At 36.8% G+C, this 22216-nt stretch overlaps 1 protein-coding gene across 5 annotated transcripts in view; it reads left to right on the top strand.

The window, feature by feature from the left end:
* BTBD9 (BTB domain containing 9) overlaps positions 1-22216 on the top strand; it is a 144066-nt gene that overhangs the window by 72576 nt on the left and 49274 nt on the right. For all 5 annotated transcript variants that reach the window (XM_030036175.2, XM_030036173.2, XM_030036174.2 and 2 more), the window contains exon 8: positions 11998-12107. In XM_030036175.2, the coding sequence (XP_029892035.1) occupies positions 11998-12107 (110 nt within the window). The remainder of the gene's footprint in view (positions 1-11997; positions 12108-22216) is intronic.

Here is a 22216-nt window from a genome sequence, read left to right on the forward strand (position 1 = left end):
CTTTTTGGTGAATGTTTGAAGGAGTTACATTACTATAGAATTACATGTAAAAGTTTGATTTATTGCACCTTGGCTTTACTGCATGTATTGGTAAAGGTCTTCAGTCGTCTTTCATTTGAGCTGGAATTATCAGCAAACTATTCCAGTACAAAACAGGATTAGCTTAAAGATAAGGTGTGAGCCAAAGAGCGCACAAAACCAAACTGATTTCCAGAAATGTAATGGTTTTTATAATTTTATTAGAAGCATAGCAACTTCAGCTGTTAGACTTAAAGTATGTTTCAACAGAATGAAAATTCATGGCCAATTTTCAGTGCTTATTTATTATGATGGATCAGTATCACCTAGAAGAAACCTATCTGCAGTTCACTCAAAGTTGAGCAAATAAAAGTCTTACTTTATTTTTCTGGTTGCCGTTTATTCTCTTCTTATTCCAGTGCCTCCAAATTGATTTTAGGATTTGTGACATTGGGTTTAAAACAGTTTATTATTTTTAGATGTTTTACCATATGAAGGGAACTATGTGACTGGTTATTAAATCACATTGTTCTTTGGTTAAAGAACCAATTGAAGAGCTGTGAATTCAGTAGCTCAGTAAATATTTCTGTCTTCTGCAGGTCTGCTCACCTGTTCACAAGTTTTAGTGGCATAGTTCTTAGACATGTCAAACAAATTATTTTGATATTGTAGGAGACGAAGAACTGCATTTTAACAAAATGATAAAATTTTCTTGGGACTATTGCACCCAATGTACCGCTCCAGCCTGATGGTAGTGTTTCAGTGAGCTAATATCCATTGTAATCAGTTGAGTTGGTGAGATGATGTGAAGTACTGTTCTGAATTAATCAAACAGTTCTTCTCCTGATTGCTTATTAAATCCGCAGAAGTGTGGCAAATTGTATACAATACATGTGGTTCCACTCTACAGCTAAAACAAATCACAAAATAAAAAGAAAGTGAAGAAGAGAGAAGCAGATGAACAAGAAATACTTACATTAAAGTAGTTATCTGTCTTTAAAATAAATATAATTCAACTCTTCTCACAGGAACTTGAGTTTCTGGAGATTTTACTATACATATTCAGATATTGGAAGTCATTGCCCTTCTCTTCTGCCATCTCATTGCTCCTGAGCTGTGTAGGACTGTTTGTGCAGGTTAATGTAGGCCTACTTGTAATCCAAATTTATGATCTTCTTTTGCCATGTTATCTATTATTTCCAGTAAAATACAATTTGGTTTAAAAATAGCTAGATCTATGCAGCTTATGAGATTGAACCTGCTGCACTGTCCATGTCTGATGAACAGTCCCCTAAATAACATTTCTTTTGTCCTTTATTTTATAGCTCAGTTCAGGCCTGCAGTAGTTAGCGGTTAGGTCTTGAATATGGTGGAAAGTATAAGCCATGCAGATTAGAGACACTGATTAATTGAGGTAGCAACCATATATATGTGTGGCAGGTGATACTGCTAATTGATACCATGTCAGATTTTTCTCATGAAACACAGAACTTGGTGACTTTAGAAATAATTGGTTGATACTTTCACTGATCTCTCTCACATCAGACTTCTTTTCACCAATCTGAAAAACATGTCTTATAATTTCCAGTGAGGCTTCTCTTCCATTTTGTAGTGTCTGATACGTATTTCCATGTGAATTTGAGTCTTTGCTAAATAATTTCTAAAATGCATGTAAAGAATGATCATAGTTAAGAGTTTGGTTAAGCTGTGTGTTGTTAGGAGCAGAAGAGGTGTTGCACACTTTAATTATGTTAGAAAGGAACACCAAAAGCAATCAGAACTGACATTCCACTAGTTTAAGTAGGGCATTACTTGTGGGTGGGTTTTTTTTGTTTTTTTTTTTTTTTTAGGGGGTTTTCTCCTACAAACATTGCTCCTACTGTTGAAGAATTTAAGTTGATGTTTCTTGTATATGACATAGCTGCTGTTGGCATGGCATCTGTAAATCACTGCATAGTACAAGGGTTTTAGTAACTGTATGATCATAGCTTTATTTAAGGAACCCATTAACAGAGCCATCCTTGCCTCAGATCTAAACCATTTGAATATTAACACTAAATGCTTTATCGTAAATGTTTTAAATGTATAAGGCAGACTCAGCTTAATGAATTACCCCACATTTCAGCATTACAAAATTGTTTGCACAGCAAATTATAAATTAAGCCAGCAATACTTTGCATCAATTTTCTAACCACCTCCAACTACAAGGAGTTGTATCCATAGGTACAAATTTTCAAATCATAAAAATATTGGTGAAAAAGATGTATCCAGTCATTTTTATGTTACCAGCACTTAGCAGATTCCACTCGAGTACTGCTTAGCACTTTTCCAGTGTAATTTTAACATAACAAATGGGAGGGTTCCTTGCATATATCCTTGGATATATTTCTCAGTAAGTAAAAAGTTACAGTGTTTGTGAGGGGGGGGTGTTACTTAGTTAGTTAGTTAGTTAGTTTAACATTTCATTCTTCATGTGTTTTTATGACCCCCTTTTGAGAGCCCTGGAGGTCTTCTCTTCTTCTCTTCCCCTTATGTGCTTGAATACCTAGAGTTGCTGTACTTCTGATTAGCAATGATTCATCCAAACAAACGTTATGTAGAAAGGGTTCTTTCATTAATTGCCATCCTTTTTTTTAATAATTTTCATCCTCTTTTAAAAAAAAACACCCTTCTTTACCACTGTCTGTCAGATATTGAGACTCCAGAGCTAAATACAATTTTCTGTATATACCTTCACTACAGTTTTACAGGAAGAATTTCTAAATTCCTTGCTTTATTAAAAGCAGTTCAAAACCACAATTATTTCTTTGTTGAGCTACCTTGATGCAGGTTGATATCTCTTTTTCTTTTTTTTTTTTTTTTTTTGGTCCACTTGTTTCTAGATCACTTCGTTCTAATACTTTTCAAGTCTTTCTTTGTCATATCATATATAGTCTGATTCCAGCCTAGATCTAGACAGCTCTTACTGAAGTGTCCTTGGAGCAAGAAATAATTACTGCATGTTAAATTCATAGGCTGGTGGAATATGAGAAGCTGGGGAAAATGGAAAACATTCTCAGATTTCATGGAAGAGAACTTTCTGTATTCCATTTTATTCAATATGTTTAAAAATGTGGAGGCTACAATGTATCTATATAATGAAGCCTAAGCTAAATTGACCCAAAGCCATGAAACCACATCAGGATATACTGTGATTCAAAGAAAACAAGTCCTGTTGAAGATTATGTGCATTTTGGAAAGAATCCGGCTCCGTGTCGCACTAGTCTGGAAGGTATCCAGAGCAAGCTCATGTCTGCTATCTAAATCCCATGTCCTCTTCGTGCTAGAACCAGACTTCCTGAGGAACAATGCTTTCTTCTCTATTTATAAGAACTATTTTTTTCTATAAAATTTAATTTATTAGGGTCCCATTTTATGTATTCAACAGAGATGGCATAAATGAAGGTGATATTTAAGTTGGGTTTGGCTGCAAAGTCAAATCAGGGATAGGATTTAAATACAGATTTCATGGTATCAAAATCTTATTATCTTCTCCTACCAGATTTTGAATTCATGTGCTGGAATTCCATTGTGAGATCAGGTGAAATTACAGATTCCTGCCCATATCTAGACAGGTTCTGGGAGATAGAACTGTTTTGGGTTGAGATCTGACCCGAAACAAAACCTGCAGACCCAAGTTCAAATGTGAGAAATTGAATGGAACTAGAGATGCACATGATGTGAAGATTCAGGTTCAAGCAAGTTTACCTCAAATTTGGGGTTTTCTGTTTAAAAATAGAAAGAAAATAAAATAAAAATTGCAAACCAATAATGAAAAATTTACCATTTGTAAGGTCATTAATCTTATGTATGGAATACAAAATGTATTATCACATCATGCAAATGTTAACTTATGTTGCCATGCACAACAGTTTTAATTCAGTTAAATAAGTTCAGAAACATGGTTGCTTTGTTGATATGCTGCTTATATATAGTGCACAAACAATTACATATCCTGTGTAATTATTGTATATCAATATTTTTAGCCACTTGAATGCCACAGCATAAAATATCTGGATACACATTTTAGCAAATTACAAAGAGAAATGTGTTGTGTTTTGAAACTGCTGTGTTTGCTACCGTACAGGCTTTGCAGGTGTTATGTATGCTTTTCCTACTAGAGTTCAATGATTTTGTCTCATGTAAGTGTTTTATTTGATTTGTCACTGTTGTTTGCTATATTTGAAGCAGGGATTTCCTTTGGTATAAAATAGAATCTATTAGACTTTCTAGTCTAAGTGCAGGAAAACTTGTCTCCTGTGAAAAGAAAGAAATACTTTCCATGTTTGTTCTGGCTTAATTCTTTATTTTATGTATTTATGTCCACTGTTTTTCCACATGATTTAATTCTGGCAATGAATTTTTCCTCATTGGTTTTTTTTGTCCTCCTGCCATGAGTCTGTTGATTCAGCTGTATGAGCCTGACGGATTATACGTTTTACAGAGTTGTCAATAAATGGGGTTTAGATGGTGGTGAATAGCACTGTTTCCTTTTCCGCTAAAAGACAAACAGAATGTCTTCTAATGCCCTTGTATGCTGGGCTGTATCTCATGCATCTCTGTGGCAGTGATCAGAATATGAATGTTGGTGGTTTCTAAGCAGTTAGAGGAGATACAGAGTATGTAGGACTAGCACTGGTATCTCATGCCAAATGCTCCACGAAGGAAAATGAAACTCCAAGTTCTTAAGAGCTCGGTTTCTACATATTGGATTTAGTTCTTTATTTTAGTTCGCTGTACCTGTTCTGGTTTGCTTTGATAGTAACTTAAAGTGGGTATCAGTGCAAAATACCAGTTAATTTCCTTTACCTCTTTACTTAGTCTTCTCTCTCAATATGCTCAAGGATTGAAATTTGTACTTAATATATTCTAGAGTTTGTCTGTATCTTACTGGTTTTATTATAATGAAGGATTAAAATGGATCCTAGAGTATGCATATTTTTATGCTTTGACACATATGTCCTAAGTACTGTTCTGATGCAGGCAGCTGAGCGTTGGTATTAGTAGTCCTCCAGGGTATCCACAGCTGAATCAGTGATACACTCGGCAGCAGCTGTTATCTCAATTAAATGTGTCAGCTGTATAAATGTAAAGAGCAGAAGTAAAACATAATGTACTTGTTCAGAAACGTGAGTATTTGTAGTCACAACAGAGTTCCCAAGTCATAGTTTCATGTAAAGGTGAAGAATTGCTCTGGGAAAAATAGGGGATGGATGAGGGCCATTGCCATGTGGGTGCCTAATTAATCAACCCAGGTAGTTCATTCAAATTTAGTAGTTTAAAATTCTACTAAGATCCAGTAGAACATGCTGTTTCCCTCTAGTTAAAATAATTTTCTCATTAGTGGGGAAAAACAAAAAGAAAGAATAATACAGATTTTTCTAGTATTCCTGTCATGGGAGTTTCAGGGCCAAGTGTAGCATGACTAACTGTGACTAGAGAAGTCTGTGACATGTGGATGGAACTCTTCCAGCACTTAAATACTATGAATATCCATTATTCTCAAACAGGGCCAGAAACCAAAATAAAATGTCTTCTAAAGGGACAAAATTCTCATGCTGCAGTCCTGTTCACCTGCCAGGGAAGTACTTTTAACCCCCCCAGAGTGATCAAGGTTTTTTCTTTAAAGAATGATTCAGGGTTCTTTTTGTCTTCCCCCCAGTCTATCAGTTGAGTCTAAATTCCATTGACAGAGGAGCTAGTCTAGCCCCTTGAATTGTGATTCTTTTACTCTGCTATCACACCAAGATTTATAGATCACTTTGTGTTGTATAAAGCTGCTTTGTTCTTGACAGGAAAGCGAACAATTTCTAATTTCACTGGAAAAACTGCCTGTAGTGTTTTTAATGTCTGTCCTCCTCATTTTTTTTGTCTGCCATGTCTCTTCCTCAGTGAGCAATATAATTAGAATTCATAGTTTGGCACTAGGATTTTGATTATAGAGTTAATTCTTCATCATTCCTATGTCTCAGATTAATCAGGTTTGCCCAGGCTTGTGTCACCCACTAACAAGGTGCTCTAAATTTTTTCTCTTCATTTAGGGTTTGGGCTTTCTGCTGCTTTTTACCCCTTCCGTCTTGTTGTAATCAAAGCTTTTAAATTATCTTATAATTCAGCATACATAAGTCTGGTCAGTGGTCCTCTTTAATTAATGACATGCTTGCCAAGCACAGGAACTTACAGAAGAATGACTCTGTGTGGCTATCAAAAATAATTAGTATACACACTTATGTTGACTTAATCAGCACAAAAGATACTTGTATTTCAGGAAACGTTGTCTGTTAAAAATATGATCTTTAGTTTGTTTCCTGTTTTTTCTGATTTAGAGGACTACAATAATTGCAAGCAGGTAGTGTTGGAGGTGGGAGAATACCACTCATCTTAGAGGTGAATGTATTTGTTCTTGCTACTTGAACAGGTGAAAAGTAATTGCAAAACTATGCGAAGTTTGACCTTATTCTTAAGTATCTAAAAGAATCGAGATCAAATCAAATCTTTTATTATGCAGTTAGAGGTTTTATTTTATTTCCATATGAGTTGATTTATTGCTCATAGCATACAGAGGGTACAGATAGTGGAGAGATAACTTGCTCCAGCACTTCCAATTACGCAACTGCTTGTTTCTTTTTCCCTTACTTGCAAGACAGAAAATATTAAGTTAACCAAGATTTATTTGTTTTCTTATGGGGTATAGTTTTTGTATAAATATGTAAATAGAAAGCAAATGTTAGGACAGTTAAACTTCCAAAGTTGGACTCTGAAAAATACATGGTTACTGAAATTGTTCACTCCTGCAGTCTTAATTAAGTATCCTTTGATCTCTTGATGGTGTCTTATAATATAGTGATTTCATAATAAGAGCCTTTGGAGGGGGCAGGATGTGAACTATGGTTCCTGAGTGAGGAGCTGTTGGATACTTTTCTCTGATTCACTGAGTGGCCTCACACCTTGTCCGCTGTGCATAGCACAGCGGGAGAGGATATTGTGTCACATGGATAGGGAGCTCTCCTTTGGTTTGAAGTCCTGTTAAAAAAAGGAGTTGAATTTCAACCTCTTTCTGAGCAAATGCCATATAGAACAGATCATTATATAAAGAGGGATTATCAGTACCAGTATTCACAGCGGTTCTGCAGAAAAGGGTCCCAGCTTTGGCGTCCAAGCTGACAGAAGGATCTTCCTACACTTGATGGAGGCAAAGATGGATTTTCAAACATACATCTGGCCCGAGCATTTTCTTCCTAGTTTGCTGTAGACAGTTGTATACAGAGCCTGCTCACTGATCTCATCTCTGTCAATGTTACCTCGTTATCTCCAGGTATGATACTCTTGCAGGTATGATGCAGATTTGCTTGTGGGAACCAGAAGGCTGTTAGATCTTATGGTGCTTAATTCTCAGTTGTCTGTACCTTAGCCCTTTTAACAAAGCTGGAGAGCCTTACCTGTTGCTGCTCTGCCATTCGGAGCCAAAAGCAGTATCATGGTGTTGTGGGCTAACCCTGGTGGGCCGCTCAGCCCCACATAGCTGCTTGCTCACTCCCCCACAGTGGGATGGTGGAGAACCAGAAAGGTAAAAGTGAGAAAACTTGTGGGTTGAAATAAAGACAGTTTAACAGGTAAAGCAAAAGCTGTGCACGCAAGCAAATAAAACAAGGGTTTCACTTGCTACTTCCCATCAGCAGGCAGGTGTTCAGCCATCTCCAGGAAAGCAGGGCTCCATCATGCGTAGCGGTTACTTGGGAAGGCAAACACCATCACTCTGAATGTCCCCTCATCCTTGTAGGGAATATCCCTTTTGACAGTTGGGGTCAGCTGTGTCCCCTCCTGACTTCTTGTGCACCCCCAGCCTATTCCCCAGCAGGACAGGGTGAGAAGCAGAAAAGGCCTTGAACGCTGTGCAAGCACTGCTCAGCAGTAACTGAAATGTCCCAGTGTTAACGCTGTTTTCAGCACAAATACAAAATGGCACCTTACAAGCTACTGTGAAGAAATTTAACTCTATCCCAGCCAAAACCACTACAGTATTTTTTAAAAACTTAGTGAGCAATCACACAGAACACGTTCCATGCGTTTTAAGCATTTGTCAAAGTTGCATGTGCCGAATAATTGTTCATATTAATTTTGTTGCATGTATTCTTATATTCCAGCTAACAAATCACTCCAGGAAAATGATGAGATGGTACACATGGTCTGATTGCCTGAAGGATACTTTTATTTTTAATCATGGCTCAGTTGCATTTCCATCTGGTAGAAAACTGCTTAGGAAAATTTACACATTTTCAAGTGTGCCATAAGCTATAATAGGCATTTTAAAGTTCTGAAATCTGTATGCTTTGAATTAAGACTTTGTTGCTTGTATTGAAGTTGTCCACATTGCAGTTTTTCCTCACTATCATATTTCTGAACCAACTCTTTGTTTTCAGCCTGTTGTTTAGTGTTCTTCTCATTAAGATGTACTGTTTCAGTATTTACAATATCTTCATCTGACTCTTCTGAAATAGGTTATGTACGTTCAATATTGCTCTTCATTGGTGATATTTGAAATTCAGATACAGCTTGTTTACCTAGCAGTACTGGGAATTTCTAATAAATTCTGCCTTGTTTGAAGGAAGATTATCTTTACAGTCTTAGGCTATGGCAGCTTTAGTATCTTGCATCAAGTGGAATAATAAGCTACAATTTTTATGCAAAATCTGAGAATGTGATTTTAGAAGTTAGGGTGTTTAAAGTAAGTTTGAAGATTGCGTTATTTTCATTTCCACCAAGTAGAAGAATGCAAAATTCAGGCAGGAAATCATGCTGATCATTTACCTTGAGAGAGATAAGGAAAGAATAAAATATTTGTATTGTACTGGGGAGAAAGAATGGGGTTTGTCATATCATGTTCTACCTTGCAATAACGTTGCAACATTGAAATAATATACTTTAGAAGATTAACATATACATGATTATTTTAATGGATGGGATTTTGTTTTATATTACCACAAAATTTCAGCTTTCCAGCAATGTGAAACATTGTCACCTATTGTTCAAAATAACCGATAGGCTATTTAGCATACAAGAATAAGCTTTGTTTCTTTCTACCTGTTGGCAGAGAAATTTGCTAACCAATGAGTGAGATGTTATTTAAGCTAAGTGTGCTGTATGATAAAGATGCTTTTCCCATGGCAAACTATTCAAGTCTTGTGTGTCTTCTACCCTCTTGATATATTAAAAAAAAAAAAAAACCACAACCAAAAAACCAAAAAAGCCAAAAACAATCAAGAAGTTTCCTCTAGTTTTACAATTTCATACCACAAAATCTAAATAAATTAGCTTTTAAAGCTAATTAAGAAGCAGCTTCTTGTGTTCCTATTAATATTGTTACTTTGTTTATTCTCTAAACTCTTTAAAGCAAGGAAGCATAACAGAAATATGTCAAAGTATCTCCATTAGTAAGGCTCTGTTGGTTAGCCTGGAGCGTGTTTTGTCTAAGCAGCACAACTCAATCAATACCTTTCTTGCCTGAGAGAGACGAGGGAGTCTCTATGGTGAGCCAGCCTCCATGTGCACTTATAAATGTTCCAAGATTGTTCCTCTGTTTAGTCAAATTCTGTGCTTCTGATGCTGGATAGAACCAGAACACTTACTGTTGTCATTGCCTGTGTATTTAGGGTTCATACTGTGCTCACAAATCGACAAAAAGAAAATAATCTGAGAGGACTGGCCCAAATATGTCTGTGCCTATAACTTCAAGGAGGAGATACACCCTTAACTGAAGATGTCTACCAGACCTCCTAAAACTGAAAGATTCTTTCAAATTTCAGGTTAACTTTCTCTGAACAGCAAACTGTTAGTCCCCTGAATAATTTGATTATAATCTTTTCAGTGGATCTTCAGTGTCAGTTTTGCAGAGTCAGCTTTGCAAGTAGAAACCTTGGGGTCTTGCTCCTGCGTGTCTGCTGTGCTTTTACTATGGCTGTACCTGACTGTGCCACTTGCAAAAGCACCACAAATTATCCTCAGCAGGTTCAGAAAAACTGAGGCTGATATGGTTTTGCCTTCATAATGTGAATCCCAAAATAAGGCATTTTGTGTATCACCTTGCAGTAACTGACTGGTTCACATGGGCAGGTCTGGGGAAAGAACTGCTGTTTCTCTGACTGTCAACCAAGATTCCTGCAATGCTCTTTGCAGGCACTTGTCACAGTTGCACAATGAGGGCTAAGTTCTGCTTTACTCTTAAAATATAGGTTCACCTTCTTTATGGAAAATAAATTTTTTTCCAGTTTTGCTACTTTTACTTTTTCTACATAGAATGACTTGCAGAAAATTTGCTACTGTGAAAAGTAATTGATCTGTGAGTTAATATTAATTAGGGAATAGCATATCATTCTTTTTTGTTTCAAGTCATGATAGTTAAGGTAATTTTCTTAAGTGACATTTTGAGCATATCGTATATCAGTTTTGTAATTTTAATCAAAATTTACAGTAGTTTTTTTTTTTTTTAAATTAAACTATTATATAAGCTAAAAGGAGCAGAGGTCAAAAACTTTGGCAATTTAGCGATGTCATGATATTCGGGTAACTTAGTTGTCCCTTGCAGTCATTTGCATGTAATAGGTGTATTTTTTTTTAAATTATTTTTTTAGAAGGTTTTTTCTATTTGTGGTAAAGACAAATGAGTATCAGTAATAACAGTCATTGAGGCTTGCTTATAAGAGCTCTTTCATAAGGCACTCAAGTCTTGAAGTGTAGGAGGAGGTTGAACATTAGTATGGTAAATAGCTATGAGGCTTTTTTATTGCTTAAAAAAAAAAAAAAAATCTCAGGACTGAAAGCTGTGTATCTTTTCAACTTGGCATGATGAAGAACACAAGCCAAAATTATGCTGTTGGTGATCGGCTGTTATGCTGGAACTATAATTATACTACATAAGTGAAAGATTGTTTTGTACCGCAGACTGAGGATATTGCTTAAGATGCATACATTCTGATACTTCTTAATTGAAGGAGTTCACTTAATACAAAGCTTTCTGCAGTGTGGGTAACCCGTTTTGTGGGGTAATGGTATTTGGTTTAGGTAGTTTTCTGTGTTGCTTGTTCAACATTTATGGAGACGGTATACAATATTCCGTTTAGGATTTTTCAAAATTTATAGTAAGAACTGTCAGATCTCTTCAGAAAATGCAGGAATCAGACTGAATCAAGGTTAATGGCTGTTTATAGACCGTGAAGCCTCCAGGGTAATACAGAAGGTGAATAGGTCACAGTGTTCAAGAGCAACTCTATCTGATTTTTCAATTAGAGTCTAGAAGTATAAGTTATACAACCAGGAATGAAACCCAGAGCTAGCTTTGTTTCATAACATTTGACTGTTCAGATATTTTTGTTGTTGTTGTTATTAATAAAAGATACACCAACAAAGACAGCGGTGTCCTGTACACCCAGTGTTAGAATTAGAAACAGCCATATTAAAATGGAATTAATGTTTGGCTTCTGCAGAGAAGCCTCACTGATCTGTTGCGTTTGTCCTGGCTGTATGAAATCTTTCATTGTGGTGAAAAGTAGTTGGTAGAGGGATTTTTTTAAATTATTATTTAAAGCTTCCATGAGCACACACTTGCACTAACAGGCTATTTCTCCATTTCTGAATCAGAAGGTCCCTCATTTTGCTTTTCTCGGCAAATTAGTCCAGAAAGATTTTTGACAGATTTCACAGCTCTTTAAATTTTTTTTTTTTTTTTAAATTGTACTGGAGCCAGCATCCTGAATAGATGCAAGCTTTCTGTGAAATTTATGCTCTTTTTACTCCTTTTCTTATTTTATTTTTTTAACAGTTGCTTGGTTCTTACAGGTCTGCACAATATAGTCCAACTGAATTATTTATATTTTAGTGCATAGAAGTTTGTCATGCTTAACTTGTGCTACTTACCTTTTTTTTTTTTTTTCTTTTTCCCTATAGGTATATTCGAATTGTTGGGACCCACAACACAGTGAACAAAGTTTTCCATATTGTGGCGTTTGAATGCATGTTCACAAACAAAACCTTTACTCTTGAGAAAGGCCTGATAGGTAAGAGATAAAACTGTTTTCCTTTCATATGAACTATTGCGAACATGTGCCTTTTAAGACTGGCCGTCATTGCACTCTTACTCTATTTCTGTTTCCACACGGAAATCTCTAACTTGAGTTAAATGATGCTGTAAGCATAGAATTAGTTGGCTAGTCCTTGCGACTCCTTTGATATTCCAGATCTGTGGATTAATTAGTGATGTTACAGGAATCCTAAAGTTCAAATTAAATCAACTGCTGCTGATACCAGTAATTGAGTAACTTTACTGCTAGCAGTGCTGCTAATCCAATTCTTCTTTGCATGTCATAGTATGGTTGCACTTGCTTCCCAGTAGGTTAGCCTGAATTCTGTAATGAGGATGGAGTAACCAGAGCTATTTATTACAGTGAAGATGGATTTGGGCATTTAGGGCCTATTATACAGCCTAGTTCCAACTGCTCAAGGTAAACTCTCGTGTGTTGATTTTCCCCCAAAGAGCCATAGACACGTTTAGCCATGGCAGAACACTATATTGGCTACTCTTATTCTCAGAGCACTGTACTGATGGAGCTCTGTTACCTCTGGAGCTCCCAATAGCTTGTATAATACTGATTTAAGTTCTTCTACATAGTTCTGAATTACTTAAGGTAGAAATCCCCAACAGACCAACAATACTGAATGATAAAATATGTCAAAGTAAGATTTAATATTGATTTTTTTGATAGTTCAAACAGGGTGATTTCTCTGCTTTCTTCCATATAAACTCACGTGAGTGAGATCCTGAAATTCATTGGGAATACTTTTGTGCAGCTTTCAGTAGTTGTCTAGGTGGGATTTCCCACAGTTTGTTACTTCTGGCATGAAAATTGAGTATTTCAGCAAAATTCTTCATGAGTTCATGCTGGTTTTAAACATATATTTAAATTTTAAGTATGCACCTATGATAGATGGAAGGGAAAACAGATTTCAAGAAAGAATGAGAGGGAAGATTTTAGTAAGACATATTTCTTTTAAAATTTTTTCTGTGAAAACTATAATATTTAGCTGTGAAAAACTGAGGCCCAACTCCTTCAGCCCATTCCCCATGCGTTACACAAAGGCGTCGCATGGTTACACCTGATCTCATGAGTTTTGCTGTGTAATTTCATGATGTTTTTTTAGAAGCATAGAATAAGTAGCCTGACAAATCACACTTTACTAATTTTTATGTTATATAGCCCCAAAATGTACAAGCTCTTCCATAATGCAAATAGAAAGTTTACCCTTTGTTTTAGGGAGTTTGCAAGTAGTATTGCAATTGTTGTTGACAAGAAAATAGAATAAGGAAGAACTGTGGTTAAAGAAAACATCCACCTTCAGTAATCTAGTGTCCTGCTTTCAGCTGGGATAGAGTTAATTGTCTTCCTAGTAGCTGGTACAGTGCTATGTTTTGAGTTCAGTATGCAAGAACTTTGGTAATGCTGATGTTTTCAGTTGTTGCTAAGTAACGTTTAGTCTAAAGTCAAGGATTTTTCAGCTTCTCATGCCCAGCCAGCAAGAAAGCTGGAGGGGCACAAGAAGTTGGGAGAGGACACAGCCAGGGCAGCTGACCCAAAGTGGCCAACAGGGTATTCCATACCATGTGACGTCCCATCTAGTATATAGACTGGGGGCGGGGGGAATCACTGCTTGGGGACTAACTGAGTATTGATCGGCAGGTGGTGAGCAATTGCATTGTGCATCAGTTGTAGATTCCAATCCTTTTATCATTACTGTTGTCATTTTATTAGTGTTATCATTATCATTATTAGTTTCTTCTTTTCTGTTCTATTAAACCATTCTTATCTCAACCCACGAGTTTTACTTCTTTTCCTGATTTTTTCTCCCCCATCCTGCTGGGTGAGGGGGGAGTGAGTGAGTGGCTGCGTAGTGCTTAGTTGCTGACTGGGGTTAAACCACAACATCTAGTTAGCAGAGAAACAAAATATTTCAAGTTTGATTATAACCTTTGAGCTAAATTTCATATTTAGCACTGCCAGCTATGAATTTTTAAAAACTTCATACAAAATCAGAGTTATTGTGTGCAAACAAGTGGTGTATATATCTGTATGTATTTGATTGAAGATTATCAGTCATTTAGCAAATACTCAATTTAGGACTTAAATAACATATTAGCTTTTTGCGTGTGTGTGTTAACTCAGAGATTCTTTGGTTGTAACAGCAGGCAAGGTAGTGAATCTGTGTGTGTTAGTGGAAGTGTACTTGTACCATAATTGACTTGTCTTTCAGATACTCAATGATGTTTTGTGGTTTAGTGAGCATTTTGGTGAGGCAAACTATTAGATCTGTTTCAGCATTTCATGAGTTTCAAAGATAATCTAGGGGATGGAGACTTTATATGGCTTGATTAAAATTTATCCATTTATGAAATTTTTTTTTGTAGTTACAGAATCTTACAGGCAAACAGGGTTTGGACTACATAATAGTAAGTATCCATTGTTGTTCAGGGTGATCAGTGGAGTGATGCTGTCATTCAGTGTGGGTCAATCAAACTGTTGTACGTGTAAGTCATTTGAAGTGATCTACAATAAGCAAAGAGAGGCCTGTAGGGCTCTACAGCTTTTCATATTGAAGGGATGGTAGTCAATACAATTAATAGAAAATTAAAAGAGTAAGAATTCAGTGAGTAGTTAATTGAAGAGGGATGTGGACTAACTTCCAGTTGTAAATGAGGCAGCAAAAGTCAGATACATGACCCTGCAGAATTTATGGTGAGAAAGGGACAAATGGAAAGATTTTGGGACTAGTTGACAGCAGTCCAGTTGTGAAATGGAGCAGGGGCACAATGGCTGTTCCACCAGAATTTATGGCCATCAAATTACTTATTCAAAAATATTCTCAACAGTTGTGCCCCAGGAAAGTGACCTTATATCTATTTAGTACTTTGTTTTACATACCTGTGATAGTCACTGTAAGGTAGTGTGTTGTCTGGCTCCCTTGATCAAGCAGTTCCACTTCTGTAAAAAAAAAATCTATATGACTATCAATGGATTAGTCGGCAAAGATTTATTTATTGCTCTGATGAGTATTTGTGATGTTTGTTTCTATTCCAGCAGTGACTGGATAGGGTAAAGTGAACTGAAAGCAGTTAGGAAAGCTCCACAAAATATATGAAAGTGCAGTAATCAGAGTAGGTTGCTTTTAAGCTTGACTGAGTACAGAAGCTTTCATCCTCAACCCTTGAAAAGCAGTATTAGGTAATACTCTTGGGTTCATTGTTTATCTTGTATGGTATTAAATTAGGTTAGAACAAACACAACTGCTATTTCTATATCCTGTTTTATTAAGAAAATGTTGGTCAGCCCTTGAAGGCCATATGGTCCTTTCAGAAAGACTTTGTGACCCTTACTTCTACCAAAATAACACTGAAGATAATAGGCAAAGGGTTTGTCATTTGAAGCCTCATTCCAAAGATATAAGGCCACTGAGGTATTTGTTTAGGGATCTTATACAGAGATTTAAGAGTAATTATTTATTTAATTTTCTTGAGACCTATTCAACTTGATCAGAAAGCTGTATATACAAAGAGGGTAGTTTATCAGATATATTACTACTGATACATAGTATCTATGTAATGGCTGTCACTGTAAAGTGTAGAGTAGAAGGCTGGTAAACAAATAATAAAAATGAAGCACTGTTTCATGATAACAACAATTTTATGTTGCTGTGCTTATACTTACAAGGTTTTCATGACAAATTATTAACTTGACATACTACATTAAAAGTTAATATGAAAGATGATTTATACAGTTACTTTATACAATACGGAATGCAGTACTGACACAACCCATTGGTAGCAGTTTTGAAGTAAAAGTAGCAGGAAATGCTCTTTCTATCACTGTCTGGTGTTTTAGTGTTGGTTTACACTTTGTTGTCTTGTGAAATGAGGTAAGTAACAGAAATTAACACAGGTGTTAGATTTGAGATGTAGTTTTCCTTTTGGCATAGTATTATCTCTCAATGTGTAAGTAAATTAACACTTCTACATATTATATTCACAAGACTGACATAACTGTTTCATTTAACAAGGATGTAAATATTTTTTCATCTCAAAAGCATAGTGTTTGCTTTTAATGAACTTCGCTTCTGAAATTTTGGATGGTCTTTAGTCATTAATATTTAATCTAGAATCCAAAACAAATGAAATTTTTCACAAGCAAGAGACGTACTCCTTTGGAGGCAGAAGTGGTACCCGGTGTGATGTGATGTTTTGTAAAAGCTTTTAATGTGCCCAGTGGCAAGAAGGTACAACAGTGGGTAAGGGGCTGCTTCTATGCAATGCTGCTTTTGGTTTTGGGGGGGGGGGGGTGTTCCACCTAAATATAGGAAATAATTCCTCTTTTCTGCCTCAAAGGGAAAAAATTTATAACCTCACTTAGTCCTTTAATCAGTATGCAGTGCTGAGGGGCAGTCAAGGACTATGCAGGCGGGTGGCTTTGACCAGCCTACTGTCCTATTTTGAGCCTGGTTAAGGTCATAGGGAGTGCAGTGTAGAAGGCTTTTATATGAAGTTGTGTTTATCTGTAGTCTGTCTCAGTCTGTCAGACTATCTTGTAACTTGTACATTACACACAGAAGGGAGAACAGTGAATAATGACTGAAGAGCAGGAGATGGACGTAAAACACTGGAATGTCCTTGGTCACTGTTGTGGTTTCAGCCCAACCGGTAACAAAGGACCACGCAGCCACTTGCTCACTCTTCCCGTTCCCCCTCTGGTGGGATAGGGAGGAGAATCGGAGTAGAGAAAAGGGAAAAAAAAAAAAAACACGGAACCTCCAGGGTTGAGATAAGGGCAGTTTACTGGGACAACGCAAAAAAAAGAGAAGTTACAACAACAACAACAGTACTAATAAAAGAATATACAAAAGGAGTGATGCACAGTGCAACTGCTCACCACCTGGAACCCGATGCTCTGCCACTTACCCCACCGAAAGTCGAGAGAGCTCCGCCCGCTCCCCATTTATATACTGAGCGTGGTGTCACATGGTATGGAATAGCTCCTTGGCTAGTTCAGGTCTGCTGCCCCGGCTATGCCCCCACCCACCTCCCAGGTTCCTGTAAAAATTAACTCTATCCCAGCTGAACCCAGGACAGTCACCCTCTGGGGAATGCTGTTCAGTACTTATGAATCATTGTGAATCTTCATTTGTGAGCTCTTCAATGCCTTGGGAGAATTTGTTTTAAAGGGGAAAAGATGAAATGAATAAATAATCATTCAATTGTCTTTTACTCTCAGACACTTATTTAAAAAAAATTAAAAATTAAATGTATAACAGAGAGAAACCACTCATATCAGTTTCCTAGTGTGTGGTTCAGCTTTGTAGAAGATTGCTCTCTCTGTCCAAGGAAGCAATGAGAGATGCTATTTTTGTGTCTAGTTTAATGTTGACTTCACACAAAGCTATCATATTTTGTTTGTTCTCTTTTTAAAAGGTTAGCCTTCTTTCAAAACCATGCAGGTTTACCCAGCAATGTAAGTCAGCTCTGCTGCAAGCATAGCCTTAGGAAATTATGAAAATTTGAAGATGATCTAAATACTGCAGGGATTTCCCCCCCCCCCCCCCCCCCTTTCTACAGGAAAGGACAGCCACGTGGTCAGTTTAGTTACTGGTACACATTCTTCAACAGAGATCTGTTCATATGGTTCCAGTTACTTTTTGTCATAGTTTAACCCCAGCCAGCAACTAAGCACCACGCAGCCGCTCACTCACTCCCCCCTCACCCAGCAGGATGGGGGAGAAAATTGGGAGAAGAAGTAAAACTCGTGGGTTGAGATAAGAATGGTTTAATAGAACAGAAAAGAAGAAACTAATAATGATAATGATAACACTAATAAAATGACAACAGTAATGATAAAAGGATTGGAATCTACAACTGATGCACAATGCAATTGCTCACCACCTGCCGATCAATACTCAGTTAGTCCCCAAGCAGTGATTCCCCCTGCCCCCAGTTTATATACTAGATGGGACGTCACATGGTATGGAATACCCTGTTGGCCACTTTGGGTCAGCTGCCCTGGCTGTGTCCTCTCCCAACTTCTTGTGCCCCTCCAGCTTTCTTGCTGGCTGGGCATGAGAAGCTGAAAAATCCTTGACTTTAGACTAAACGTTACTTAGCAACAACTGAAAACATCAGCATTACCAAGTTCTTGCATACTGAACTCAAAACATAGCGCTGTACCAGCTACTAGGAAGACAATTAACTCTATCCCAGCTGAAACCAGGACACTTTTTTTTTTTCTTGTTCTTTTCTTCCCATTTCCGGTGCCACGATGAAGGATGCATACTTCCTAGGGCTCTTCTGAAACAATTGCTATTTCTGGAAGCCTTCTTCAGGCAGAATGTTTAAGGAAAGAGCCCTACAGTGAGCCAGTTGGTTGGCAATTAAAAGTATGGCCAGTTCTAATGACTTGAATACTTTTATTCTAATTTTTGGATCAGAAATCACAAGCTCTAGCAGATATCAACTGAAAAATCAGCCTTCTCTGAAGTTATTCTAATCCAAACTGAGAGGTGGACATAGACAAATATTAGTGGGGTTTTCTTTTCTAGCTAAATATGGCTTGCAGAAAGCTTTTCACTGAAACAAGTGGAAATGCTGTTTGTATCTGTTTGAAGTTGATATTTCTTGAGTTCTTGATTGATTTCTTGATTGAAGATTCAAATGAAATGTAGCAATGTCATCAGCAAGTTTCAGCTCAAGAACATAAGAAAGAGTATGTGGAAGAGGAGACAGGACTTTGTGACTGTACTTCTAATTAACTGAAAAGTCCGTAGACTTAATATTTTCTACCATGTAGCAAGTGAACAAGTGCTAATTCATATACTGAATAAAGACTAGACTTAACAAATCTTTTGGCATGTGGAAAATAATGAAAGCAAAATGCCCAACATGCTTTTAATTATTTAATACAATAAAATCAAACCCTGGAATAATAGTGACATCCCTAATTCTGTTTGGGTTTTTTTTTTTTTTTTCCTTTGCTCTCAGCTTTCTTTTTTCTAACTGTTGCTTCGTAGTGAGGAAACTTTTGTCAGCTCAGTAGATGTTCAGGTAGAGAAGGAATGCAATTTTACCATTAAAAATTGAGCAATTGAAAGCTGAGCAGTTAATGGATGTCAACATGACAGAAAAATGACTTATTTGTATTAACTAAAACAAAAATTTATTTCTTCTAGTATAATGTCTTGTTTATAGTTCCTTCACAAAGTGATGGTTTTGTGTCTTAAGAGAATTCAGTAAAATGAACAGTTGTATTGCAATGATGACACTTAGCTGAGAACCATTGACTTGACTGTTGCCTAGACTGCAGTATAAATATATTCAACAGTCCATAATTCTGTAAATTACTACTTCCCAATAAAATAAGACTGCTTAGTAGATCTGCACTTTCTCTGTATGTTTATTTTAGTAACTAAATTAAGGTTTGTTAATGGCTGGTTTTGTGAGCTGGTGCAGGAGCCCACTCCGTTCTGTTCCTTCCTGTGTTGCACAGAGTTATTTGAGGATTTTCTGTCTTTTCTTTCCCCCATGTTAGCCTATCAATTGCAGTGAAGTTACAGTGGATGGGCAGAAAGCAAAATCTGACCTGTCCAGACTGGGAGATGAAAGAAAGTACTTTACACTTGGATATGGAAGCCAGTTAATAATGGCTGTATTAATTTTTTCCTGAGTACTTCAGGAATAAAAAATAATTCCTATGGAAAGTCAAGTATGCTAAAAATTAAGGCAGGGCAGGAAAACCAAAACCAAACAAAAACCCAACCAAAACCTTAAGGAATAATAAATATATATGACTGAGGCTACTACAGACTCCTGGTATGTTTTTCTCCTGGGGGATATCTAAGAACAGTTGAATAACATATCTGTCTGATCTTTAAGTATAGCCAGAATAGATAGCCCTTAGGCCATGCCTTGAAAATGACAAACTTTTATAAAAATACTATTACTAGAATTAAATATACTGCCAAGCCGCTCATTGCTCCATACGGCAGCATAAGACCAGGAGACAAGAAAGTACATTTTAATGAATGTTTTGATGCAGCTGTCCTGTGCCCTCGATCATCTTTTGTCTGCTTACAGAATGTGCGTCAGGAAAGCATACACAACTTTTCTGTTCCATAAAAGCAAATCAGATTTGTCAGAGCAAAACTGCTGTATGAACAGTGGAAAAAAAGAATTTCTGTATTTGTAATCCCCTCTTTTGTTTTCTCTTACAACATGGGTTACTGTAAAAGCTGGATAGCTGGCAGATTAAAAAAAAAAAAAAAAAAATAGAAACAAGACTGTTGGTTTTGGCAGTATCTTTTTGTAAACAAGTGACCTAAATTGCAGCAGAAATTCTATCACAAAAAAGGAAGAGAACCAGAAGACTTGAAAATACAGCACAGAGCAGACTCCCCACCAGATGGTATTTTTAATAAATTTATCAAGCTGATATAAAAGATGATAACATTCAAAATAGGGAGTGGCAGAGCTTCCTAGAGAGAAGGAACAGAATGGCACCTTCTGCACACTGCAATTAGTTAGAATCACTTTCTAATTAACCGTTGTAGGGAAGACCAGAATGGTATTAAAAACACACTAAGACAGTTCCTGTGCGGTTGTTAAGGAGTTTGACAAATCAAGGTAACATCTTCTTAGGAGGTCACAATTAGTGCAGAAATCTAAATGTGAGAAGGAGTGGGATGATGCTCAGAGGGCATGCAGGTAAAATATTGGATGAACTGAGCTGTACTGTGTTCAATTAATGCCTTTACATAGCTCAGAGGGTGTCCAGAGCATGCGATAGAACCTCAACTTGAACACTGATTTTGACACTTCATCTTTCACTTTTTTTTTTTTAACCAAGATTTCAGTAGCTTCCTCTTCCTACAAAAAGCAGCAATATATAGAAGATGCTTTAATGCCTATATAAAATGGGTACTCAGAGAAGTTCCCTTACTACCAGGGAAGAGGGGAAGAAAAGGAAGCCAAGGCAAACTTTATTTTGATGCCAGTACTTTTAGTTTGCATTGTCAGTCTTTGCTTTATTCAGATTGTTCCTGGTGAAGTACTTCTCATATCTACCACCTGCTCCTCCATAAGAATCTGGAGAAAAGGAGGCTGAGGGGAGACCTTATCACTCTCTACAACTACCTGAAAGGAGGTTGTAGTGAGGTGGGTGCTGGTCTCTTCTGTCAAGTAACTAGTGATAGGACAAGAGGAAATGGCCTCGAGTTGTGCCGGGGGAGGTTTAGATTGGGTATTAGAAAAAAATTTCTTTACTGAAAGGGTTGTCAGGCATTGGAACAGGCTGCCCAGGGAAGTGGTGTAGTCACCATCCCTGGACGTGTTCACAAAAACGTGTAGACAAGGCACTTCAGGATGTGGTTTAGTGGGCATGGTTGATGGTTGGACTCAATGATCTTAAAGGTCTTTTCCAACCTAAACGATTCTATGATTCTAATCTGGAATTTCTGAATGTCTCTTCAGTAGTAGGGAATCAAGAGGTTTCTAGAATAATAATATGGTGGTTTTAGCAACTGTTTTTGAGCAGAGGTGATAGTACATTTGATAGTGCAGTAGATTTTTCAGAAACCATTGCTTTTCCACTGCCTTGGACTATTACTTAGCAACAAGCTTACACTTTTTTTCTGCTGTGTGTTTTATGGTGTTTTGGTTGGTTGGTGGTTTTCTTAAGATTATGCTCCTGACACCACTAGCACACTTAAAACACAGAATCTTAGCTCTTCGTGGAAAATTTTCTCTTTTTTTGGGTGCTGGAGACTCTTACAATTAGCTCTGAAATTTCACATAGCTATATTTCAGCCATTTTCAGATGTTGTAGTATTTTAAATACATATTTTACAGACAACTATTAAAAGTATGTAATTAAGTTATCAGTGTGCCGAGGGCTTAAAATGGTACATTTACATCTGTACTATACATGATTTGGTTTTTTGTGAAAATTCTAATAGTGTTGGGTTTACATCTTCTGTATTTCCAATTTTTTTGTGCCATTTTTGTTTTGGCTTGTTTGTTGTTCTTCTGATTTTCAAAAATTTTTGGTATGAGATATTGTGAATTTGGAAATTTTATTAAGTT

This window comes from Aquila chrysaetos, chromosome 13, assembly GCF_900496995.4.
Source record: "Aquila chrysaetos chrysaetos chromosome 13, bAquChr1.4, whole genome shotgun sequence".
NCBI lineage: Eukaryota > Metazoa > Chordata > Aves > Accipitriformes > Accipitridae > Aquila > Aquila chrysaetos.